Raw genomic sequence first — 11,140 nt, 5'->3', positions numbered from 1 at the left:
TTATACATGTTTTCATCACCTGCATCAACTTTGTGTGGTAGATCTTGCCTTCATTTTATGGCTCAGAAAACAGATTCCAAGAGCTGACACGACTTTCCCAGAGTCACAAAGAGTCCTGGATTCAAACATGACTTTTGTCTTCATATGTTCAGGCTGCTGTAACAAAAATCCCATAGACTGGGCGGCTTAAGCAAGAAACATTTATTTCTCACGGGTCTGGTGGCTGGGAACTCCAAGATCAAGGCTCCAGCAGATTTGGTGCCTGGTGAGAACCCATTTCCTGGTTCATGGATGGCGGTCTTCTCACTGCACCCTCACATGGTGGAAGTGGCAAGGGAGCTCCCTGCAGACTCTTTACCAAGAGCACTAATCCATGGGTGAGGGCTCTGTCCTCGTGACTTAATCACCTCCCAAAGGCCCCCACCTTCTAATAGCATCTCACTGGGGCTTAGGTTTTCAACATAAGAATGAGGATAGGGGGGTGCATAAGGGGGGAACAACACAAATACTCATTCCATAGCAACTCTGCTGTATCCAAGCCACAAGCTCTACATGCTCCTAAAAGCTGTTCCAAGCCAAGGCAGGCATGGCCAATTGTGACATCCACTTAAAGAGGCAGAGAAACTGGTTAAGGTGTGATCATTGGCATTTTGTCCAGATGCAGAGCTAAAGTGATGGAGAGGAAGTGAGACTTCTAGGGGAGCAAGTATAGTCAAACCCAAGTTCACATACCCAACACACAGTAATGCCAATCAGTAAAGCAGTGAGTATGCAACAAGGAAAGATTGAGAGGCAGCCAAACAAGGAGACAGGGTTTTGAAAGCCCAAACATCTCCCTGAGAGGAAAACGAAGATGAGGGATTTGAAGGGGGACTTTACAAACACAGAGAGAGGAACTAAGTGATTCTAAATCTAATAAACGATGGCATATTACTAAGCTATTAGAAAAGATGAAATACTGTCATTTGCAATAACATGGGTGGATCTTGAGACTAGCATGCTAAGCGAAATAAATCAGATGGAAAAAGTCACTCCTATGTGGGATATACAGCAAAGCAACAAATGATCAAACAATTGGGAGGCAGACAAAGGAGAAGAGGGTTGATTGAGAATGGCCGTTAGAGCCAACCCATGTTCCTGCCAAATTTCCCAGTGCTGTGGGAGACTCTGGAAAAGGGACCCTGCTATGGATGGTAATAAATCTGAAGGGAGAGTGTTTCCAGTGAGATGCAGTTTAGTTCTCTTCCAAACACATTCATCATCAGGAACGAACAGGCAACAATCTAACCACTGAAAGGAAATCCTGCTGAACCTATCCCGAAGAGCCCACACCCTTTCCTTGGTACTTTGCACCAAGATCTCTTACATGAGTAGCCAGGATTAGTCAGACTGAGGGGAGGCAAATTCCCATGAAAGCCTTGGCCTAACAATGATCTCATGATCATGGATGTGAAGGAATAAAGATGGGTAGGAACCAGTTTAGGCTCCTGGCCAGTCAAGATCTGATTCAGTATCAGCTGTGCATGTGTGTATGTGTGCGTGCGTGCGTGCGTGCGTGTGTGTGTGTGTGTGTGTATGTGTTTGTGTGTGTGTGTAGCAGCAAAGGGAGTCGGATATCCAAGCTAGATGTCTTCGGGCAAGTTGTTTGACCTTTAAGAGAAACAGGCTGCCTCCTACAGTTGCTTGTGATGACCAGACAGAAGACAGAAAGGTGTGTGTGAAGCACTTGTAAACTTAGAAACTGTCCAGATGTGAAGGGCTTGTCTCACACTGAGCAGCTTTTTCTTCCCATACTAGCTGGTCCAGCCCAAGATCCTGTAGTGCTGAGCATATAATTGGACTCAATAAATATTCGGGAGCTTTTAAAAACAGTGTTATAGCCTGGCCGGTGTGGCTCAGTGTTGAGCATGGACTATGAACTAGGAGTTCACTGTTGGATTCCCAGTGTGGGGTGTGTTGGAGGCAGTTGATCAGTGATTCTCATCATTGATGTCTCTCTCTCTCTCCCCTCCCCATTCCTCTCTGAAATCAATAAAAATATATTTAAAAAATAAAAAAAACGGTGTTATGGGAACTGGAAGGGATCAGAATATACCACCCCTAAATATGCCATTTTGGCACAGGGATTATTTTAATTGAAGGTAATTGAGAAACAGAGGACTCAGCCTAAAAGCAGGGCATAATTTTTTTCTCTTCCTATAAACGGAGAGGAAAACTGAACACTGTTTTCTCTTGCAGTTCTGGCCAGCTCTCCTCTTAGGGGCTTTTGTTTGATGTCATGTTTGGCTGTGACAGCTCCTGAGCGAGGCTTGTGGAATTTAGGGGAGGTGGGGAGAGTAGGGGGGCTGAGCCCAGCTTGGGGCTGGAGGCGAAGGGTGCTGTGGTCGAGCGGAACCAAAGGGTTGGGCCAGGCATTTGGACGCGCCTGCGGGACTTCACACTCGCGCCCCACTGCTGGAGCCTTTCTCACTCCAGGGGCGCGGCCTGCCACCTGCCAATGGGCGTGGCCACATTCTGGGGCGTGGCCAACCGGATCTCAGAGCCCTGCTTGTTGGGGGCGGGGCTAACACGAAGGGGTGGGGCCGAGCCCCCTCGGGGCGTGGCCTGTGGAATGTCAGAACCCGGCCACTCGAGGCAGGCGCGCGTCTCCCGGCGCGGGGTTCCTCCCACGCAGCCTCCCATTCAAAAGATGCCGAAGGGGCGGCGCGGCCGCCAGAGCCCCACGATGAGCCAGCGGCCGGCCCCGCCCCTCTATTTCCCGTCCCTCTACGACCGCGGGGTCTCCACGTCCCCGCTGAGCGACTTCAATATCTGGAAGAAGCTCTTCGTACCGCTGAAGGCGGGCGGGCCGGCGGGGGGCCGGTCCCTGCCCCAGGCGCCCCAGGCGCCCCCGGCCCCGATGCCCCTGCCGCCACCCCCGGGCCTGGGTCCCCCCAGCGAGCGGCCTTGCCCCTCGCCCTGGCCCTCTGGCCTGGCCTCCATCCCCTATGAGCCTCTGCGCTTCTTCTACTCGCCACCGCCAGGGCCCGAGGTGGCTGCCTCGCCCCTGACCCCTGGCCCCACGCCCTCCCGGCTCCTCTCCGCCTCCCACCCCGAGGAGTTGTGCGAACTGGAGATCCGCATTAAGGAGCTGGAGCTGCTCACCATCACTGGGGATGGCTTCGACTCCCAGCGCTGTGCGTGACCTCCCCGGGCCGCCGGGGCCCACCCTTGGGCGGCCTTCACTCCATTCTTGGCTCCACGTCCCCCTGCCGGGGTCCCCCCCAAATGTGGCCTCGGGCTCAGGCTCCAGCACCCAGGTGTCCCAGATTTCCAGCTGATCCCCCAGAACCCAGATTCCCCCCGTCCTGGATTTCAACCGACTCTTTTGCTCCAACTCCACCCTCCCTCCATCCTGAGCCCCCAAACCTGGAACTCCACCCACCACCAGCCCCCTCCTGAACCTTAAGCCTCTTGCACAGTAACACAACTACCCCTGGAGCCACACCCACCACAGGCAGCCCCTTTCTCTAGAGACTGAGATTTAGCATTTATCTTCAACTGGGATCCTGGGCGGGAGGTGGGGGAAGTAGCGGAGGTTGATTGGAGTGTCTGTAGGGGGCAGGTGGGAATTGTGCAAGACCCAGGAGGCCCAAGGACAGTGCTGGATGATAGCTTCCCTGGGACACGCCCAGCCCCCTCCATCCCCCTCCCCCCCTTGTAGCCCTCTCACCAGGGTCCTGGACTCTGCCATCTGATCTTAGGTTTGAAGTCTCCAGGATCTTACTTAACCAGGGAGACCAGGTGTGCTGGTGTGGGTGGGATTCCTGGAGCATGCAAGCTGCTGTGGGAGAGTAAAATCACACACAGTCCAATTCTACTCCCAGAGGACCTATTTGCTCTGTAGAATGTTCGGTAGCCATAGGCTGTTCTGCAGACTTTGTTATTCCTGTCACCTGTTCTGACTGTGGCTAGCACTTGACCACTGAACGTGAGCAGATGGTTCTTGAAAGACCATCCCCATTATTCTATAAAATTGCCCCCACCTCCCACACAGGGGAGGGGTATGAAATCACCCAAATGTTTAGGTCCATGAGGCAGCGGGTCTCTAGAAACAATTCCTAGAAAACTTGGACTTTTCTAAGTCCTGGATTTCTCAACTACATATTCTCCACTTATACATGTTTTGGATCAGGGTGGATTTGGGGATCCCGTAGGGAGCATGCAGTTGCATTAGCAACATTAGTAAAAGCCCTTATCTCTACTCAAGCTAAGTGTGTCTTGCTCTCCGGCAGATAAGTTCTTGAAGGCGCTGAAAGATGAGAAGTTACAAGGACTGAAGACCAGGCAGCCTGGAAAGAAGTCAGCCTCTTTCTCCTGAGGAGCTGCCCACCAGAGCCTGGGCAGCCACCTCCTTAGGTGTTAGTGCTTAGATAATGTGTCCTGTTCGTTGTCATTTCAAAAATTGTTATTTTCTGTTCTGTATTTACTGCTGTTGTTGTTGCTCCCAGCATGTACTCCACATACAGTGCCCCCGTGGTAAATCTCATGGTGTGTCTCCTCTCTGTGCTGTGGCTGGGGCAGCTTTCTCACGGGGTCTGGAAGCTGCTGCCCTGCTGGTGTTCAGGGGCTCCCAACACCAGGGGAGGGGCTCCCAACACGGCCACTTCAGGAGGGAATTGGGGAAAACCAAGGGCAAATATATATTTGGTCCTGTTGCTGTGTCCCTGCTCAGAGGGGTTGTTGAAGGACAGGAATAGTGGATGTGTTTGTTTTCCAACAGCTTTAGTTCTTGGAAGTGTTTCGTTTTTTAGTGGTTTTTGGACCACAAAACTTTGTGATGATCTGATCAATGCCAAGGTCCTTTTTAGAAATTAACTTATTCAAGAAGTAGTTGAGAGCTGATTCTGTGCCAGGAACCCGCCCTGGCCCCATGGCTCTTGTGACCAGGGAGACACAGATGCTGTTATAAATAGGGAAATCATAATATGGTATCATAGATGATAACATACTAAGGGGGGAGGGGAAGAGTAGGATAAGGAGGGTCAGCAGAAAGCAGGATTGAATTTCAAATATGGTTCTTGAAGAGTTAATGTGTAAGCAAGGTTTGAAGGTGGTTGAGGGTGATAGCCATGTGGCATCCTGGGAATGTTCCAGAAAAAGCCCCAGTACAAAGGCTGAAGGTGGGAGCCTGCTGGGATGTTGGAGGGTTTGCTAAAAGCCAGATGGCAGATAAACACAATTCACCATCTTAAGTGGAGGAGGAGTGAGAGGAGAGTGGAAGGGCTAATGCAGAGAGGGTCCATTCATGGGGGTCCTTCCAGCCATGGTAAGGCTCTGGGTTTTACTCCAAGTGGGAGGGGGCGTGGGTAGAGGATTTTCAGCCAGTGAGAGACAGGATCTGGGTTGAGAACAGACGAAGGAAGGAAGAAGCAGGGAAAGCAGTTTGGCTGCAGTAATTAATAATCCAGCTGAGTGAGAAGTGACAGTGCAGCCTCATCTTCCCTTTCCCCTTTGCGTGGTGAGAGGTGTCTGTGGGGCACCTGCTGCCACCACCAACCACCCCCTCGCCCGCTTGCCAGGTGCTGTCTCTCTGGTGAGGAACAAATGGAAGGAGTGAGATCTCTGTGACACGAGCAAACAAATAAAGAAAACATTATTTTGTGAAACAAATCTTCAATCAAGTATAACATTTAAAAAATATTTTTTAAATTGATTTCAGAGAAGAATGGAGAGGGAGAGAAAGAAACATCAATGATGAGAGAGAATCATTGATTGGCTGCCTCCTGCATGCCACACACTGCGGATCAAGCCCACAACCTGAGCATGTGCCCGACTGGAAATTAAACCATGACCACCTGGTTCCTAGGTCAAAGGCTCAACCACTGAGCCATGCTGGCTGGGCGCTGGAGACATTATTAGATATTCAAGGTCATTACCCCCTTGAGGGTGGCTCTTCTGTCTCTGGGGAGTTCAGTGCTTAATTTCTACATAAAATTAAATCAAGCAATTAGCACTGAGTATTAGCTGGGGATGGTCAACCTGGGAGGTGATGACATCATCGACAGCCAATGAGAAGGCTCCATCTGAAGTGCGAGGGTGCTCCCCCCTCCTGACACCAGGATGGGGGACTCAGAGGGCCCTGAGGACTAGTTACTGGCAGGAACAAGATGCCCAAGGCTCTGGGAAGCTCTAGGCACAGGAGCCGAGCACTCAGGCACTTCCTGGGCATTATGAATAGGAGCACATTTTTTTTTCTGTCCCAGGCAGGCAGAGAATCTGGCCCATTTCACACATCGTATTTCCACCAAGTGCTCAGAAAGCCGAGACGGCAGCCTGGGCTCAGGGGCCTCTCCCATTGTTATGAGGGTTAGCCTCTCCCATTGTTATAAGTGTGCGTTAGCCATAGAGATGCCAGGCTGCCCTACAATTAACATGACAGGCAGGCAAAGGCGGCCACAGCAGGTGGCAGGCTGCCAGCCCACAGGCCACCCTCTAAGCCAGCGGTTCTCAACCTGTGGGTCGCGACCCCTGAAAACACATCCTGCATATCAGATATTTACATTATGATTCATAACAGTAGCAAAATTACAGTTATAAAGTAGCAACGAAAATAATTTTATGGTTGGGGGTCACCACAACATAAGGAACTGTATTAAAGGGTCGCGGCTTTAGGAAGGTTGAGAACCAACCTTCCTAGGCTAAGCAGAGATCAAAACCTTCCCGAAACACCCCAAATTTTGAGGTCGTGCCCTCCATCCCCTCGGGAATATTCTCCTCGAACCCTGACCACGGAAGGGAAGCCCTTGCAGTTTAAGGAAAAGAAATTGCGCCTTGAAAGGAGGTTAACGCCATCCCTAAATGGCCACCGACATTCTGCTCTTAACGTACGGGTCTCAATTTTGAACTTTTTTCTTTTAAATATATTTTATTGGTTTTTTACAGAGAGGAATGGAGAAGGATAGAGAGTTAGAAACATTGATGAGAGAGAAACATCGATCAGCTGCCTCCTGAACACCTCCTACTGGGGATGTGCCCGCAACCAAGGTACATGCCCTTGACCGGGATCGAATTGGGACCTTTTGGTCCGCAGGCCGATGCTCTATCCACTGAGCCAAACTGGCTAGGGCTCAATTTCGAACTTCAATAAACCAGGCAGTGCTGAAAATCAGGCATTTTAAGACCAAGTTTGCTGTGAGGTTCTGTTTTTGTTTGTTTGTTTTAAGGTTATTTTTATTGTTGACACTGTTACCCATGGAGGTTTTGTCTTCCTGGACCGGCTGGGGCTGCGCTCTAAATAGAATCTGACAGCCGACTGTTAAATGTTCAATCGTGATGTGAATGGTTGTGAAGGAGAAGCAGGCTCTTTAAGGACCCTGGAAAATGTGCCTACTCACATGTTCCATTTCTCTGACAAGTAGGAACCTTTTAATAAAAAAAATGACTCCTCTGCTGGCCCCAACCCTGTCCAGCGCCGGCCCGCTCTGCGCTCAGGGGTTGGCGACTCCAGGTCTGCAGCGCCAGTGCGGGCTCCAGGACCCCTGGCCAGGGAGCTGGGCGGGCCTGTGGGCCAGGTCCATGGCCCAGGCTCCTGGCCCAGGTTCCGAAAAGGTCCATGGCCAGGGCTAGGGCTAGATGAAGGCCTTTAAGAAAACATTTTAATTGCTTGTTTGAGAAACGTGGATTTGTTGTTCCACTTACACCTTCTTTGGTTGATTCTTGTCTGTGCCCTGAATGAGAATCAACCCTCAACCTTGGCCTATGCCAGCGCTTTAACCAACTGATCAAGATCTTGAAAACCTAGGAAAGTTTACAGTGTCCTTCGATTTGTTATTGAGAAAAAAAAAAAAAGAAAGAAACTGCAAGACTTAGATTTCCCCGTGTGTTGTTCTTTTACTATTATATTAAAATGTATTTCAAAACATTTTTGTGCACACGTCAGCCTCACACTGGGCCCTGCTGTTTACTGGTTGGATAATCCTGAGTGAACTACTTACTGACATTTTCTTATCAGTAAAACCATAGAGCTTACTTTATTAGGTGTTACAAGGACTAAATGAGATAATTCATGGAAAAGGCTCAGTTTGGCCCCTGATATGTGGGGACCAAATGTGGGTGTGTTCATAGTTCAGGTCCCCATGTTCCCCACTGGGGACAGCCTACTCCCGTTCTCCAAGGCGGGCGGGCACACAGAGGGAGGTGGCAGTGTTCCCCAAAAGTGGGGAAATGTATGACCCCCAAAGCAGATAGGGAGTTGCCTTACTGTGGACCAAACATGCTTGAGATTTGTGGCTTCTGTATTTTCAAAGTAGAAACGGGAGATTACTGAACTTTCTTGTAAGAAAACATCCCATTAGGCTGAGTGGCTTGGAAGATAAAAGCCCAAATAGAATGGATTTTAGGAGAGGACAGTGGTTATCTACTGGAATTCATCTTCAACAGCTCCAAGTACAACCTCTTAAAAGGATCACATTGGCCCTAACTGGTTTGACTCAGTGGATAGAGCGTCGGACTGCAGACTCAAGGGTCCCAGGTTTGATTCTGGTCAAGGGCATGTACCTTGGTTGTGGACACATACCCAGTAGGGAGTGTGCAGGAGGCAGCTGATAGATGTTTCTCTTTCATCAATGTTTCTACCTCTATCACTCTCCCTCCCACTTTGTAAAAAATCAATAAAATCTATTTTTTAAAAGATTAAACAAAAAAAGGATCACATTAAAAATTCTGGGCCAGATCCTAAACCTCAACCAGACGGTCACAAATAAACCCAAGCCCAGAGGTGCTTGAGTTTTTCTAAAGAAGATGATGTTTTTTGCCTGCCCCCCATAGCTTCATTAAATGGTTGACTCCACGAAATATCTTCATTAAATAGCTGGCTCTGCATTATAATCTCCGAGAGAAGGGCCATGAGTAGACTCTCTGTAATAAGAGGCCCTCTGGAAAGTCCTGGAACACATTTCCAAGAAGGCCCTGGTGACAGAAGCTTCAGGTTTGTGTGTTTAGGGAGGTCTGGGGTGGTTGACTCTGGCAGTAGGACCTCAGAGTGGGAGGGGCTGTTCATTATGATGTGGCTTTTTGTTTGTCTCTCCCTACTGATGCGGCAAAACTCCAAGCCCTGGACACTGCTAGTCACCAGGTAATGTTAATAAGTTATGAGTTACCAGACCCTGGTGAATAGAAGTGTGATCCACCCAGCTGTGGCTTTGCAAATAATCTGTTGCCATGGGACAGGTAACTTCATCCCCCAGGGCCTCCATTAATGAACTATAAAGTAAGAACGTTGGGTTTTATCTTTGAGGACTCATCTAGTCTTAAAGTGCATCAGCTTTTGAGGCCCCAAGGCTCCCAGGAACAGTAACTATACTCTTGGGCATCTGTGAATCTCTTCCCTGGTGGTCTCCGTCTAGCAAGTTTATTTCGGAAGCTGAATTCACAAGTCTCCCCACTAGAGAGTAACTGTGGTGAAGCACTCACACCTGGTCTTAAATACTGTTCTACCATGTACCAGTTTTGAGGTGAGTGTATTAGTTTAAAATTGGGGCTGAAACAAATCACTACTTAGCAGCTTGACACACAAGTATGACTCTTACAGTTTGTCAATAAGAGCCTCACCAGGTTCAAGTCAAGGTGTTGGCGGGGCCGTGTTCCTTTCTGGAAGCTTTTTGGGAGAATCTGGTTCCTTCTTTCTAGTTATCACAATTACAGTCCTTGTGGTTGGAGGACTGAAGTCCCATTTCCTGGCTGAGTGTCAGTTGAGGACAGTTCTTAGCTTTCATAGGCCGCCTGTTTGCCTCAGCTGTGGCCCCCTTCTTTTTCCTTAAAAATCAGTAGTAGGTGAAATCTATCTCACTCTGAAGCTCTTGCCTCTTCTGTTTTCCTGTATCTCTGAGACTGCTGCCTTCCTCTTCCTCTTAAATGTAGTCGCCCAGCTTATTTTTTGCATTAGAATCAAAGGAGGTGATATACAGGGGAATCCATGAGATTCATTGGTGGTAGATTAGGGAGGTGAGAGAAAGCAAAGCTTATTTACCTTGGTGGGTTGAGGATGGTTAATAATTAACATTTACAGCACATCGATAAAGCTTATTTACCTTGGTGGGTTGAGGATAGTTAATAACATTTACAACACATAGCGATGATATTCAGGGAACAAAATAACAATGAGGAATGGTTCTGTGGCTTCATGCTCTGGTGTGGTGGGTGTGCCCTAAAAGGTCTGGCAAAGGAGAATACTCTGAAATTCCAAAGCTGTGTTATCTTAGATATAAAAACAAACAAACAAACAAACAAAAAACCCCACACAAAATAACAAAAAAACAAGATTAGGAATTTTTATGTTCAGAACATCCTGTATGGTCACTTCAGTTTCTGAGTTTGTAGGGCCTGCCACGCAGGACTCCCCAAGCTTGTCAGGTTTAGCATGTGGGCCCCTTTTTTCCACAGACAATTAAAAGTCTCCCTGTGTCTTGACTTCCTTAGCAGACAAAAGAGGGTTTAAGGCACTCCAGCCCTCCCTCCTGTCCCCTGATGCTCACTGCTACACATCTAGGCATGAATGTAGTGCGGACTAGTCATCAAAGTTACCTGAGTAGGAAATAGGCCTCTGTGATCCTTTAGCATAGTCAACTTTTTTTTTTAATATATTTTATTGATTTTCCACAGAAAGGAAGGGAGAGAGATAGAGAGTTAGAAACATCGATGAGAGAGAAACATCGATTAGCTGCCTCCTGCACATCTCCCACTGGGGATGTGCCTGCAACCCAGGTACATGCCCTTGACAGGAATCGAACCTGGGACCCTTCAGCCCGCAGGCCGACGCTCTATCCACTGAGCCAAACCGGTTTTGGCAGCATAGTCAACTTTTAGTGAAGAATGCCAACAGCATGTTGCCAGTCAGTTACTGAATTTCCCAGGGCAAATAGGATTAGGAAAGATGAGAAAGGGGATAAGAACAGGCTATGCATGTGGCCAGCAGCACATTTCCCAGGAAGATCCGCCAGTCACAGCTAGACAACGGGAGGTGGAGACAACCCATTTTTTAAAAAATAACCGACTGAAAGGTCCCAGGTTTGATTCCGGCCAAGGGCATGTACCTGGGTTGCGGGCACATCCCCAGTGGGGGATGTGCAGAAGACAGCTGATCGATGTTTCTCTCTCTCAT

At 48.8% G+C, this 11,140-nt stretch overlaps 1 protein-coding gene across 1 annotated transcript; it reads left to right on the top strand.

The window, feature by feature from the left end:
- The first annotated feature begins 2,689 nt into the window (after positions 1-2,689).
- Positions 2,690-4,394, top strand: LOC139017860 (uncharacterized protein C11orf91 homolog). The gene is made up of 2 exons (XM_070426479.1): positions 2,690-3,176; positions 4,275-4,394. Exons 1-2 carry the CDS (start codon positions 2,690-2,692, stop codon positions 4,358-4,360), a joined length of 573 nt encoding a protein of 190 aa, XP_070282580.1. The 3' UTR covers positions 4,361-4,394.
- The last annotated feature ends 6,746 nt before the right edge of the window (positions 4,395-11,140 follow it).

The sequence above is a fragment of the Myotis yumanensis genome, unplaced genomic scaffold, assembly GCF_028538775.1.
Source record: "Myotis yumanensis isolate MYYU_CA2020_CCGP unplaced genomic scaffold, mMyoYum1.0.hap1 SCAF_10, whole genome shotgun sequence".
Taxonomy (NCBI): domain Eukaryota; kingdom Metazoa; phylum Chordata; class Mammalia; order Chiroptera; family Vespertilionidae; genus Myotis; species Myotis yumanensis.
The sequence above is the reverse complement of the archived record's forward strand: the minus strand, read 5'-3'. Positions and strand labels throughout refer to the sequence as shown.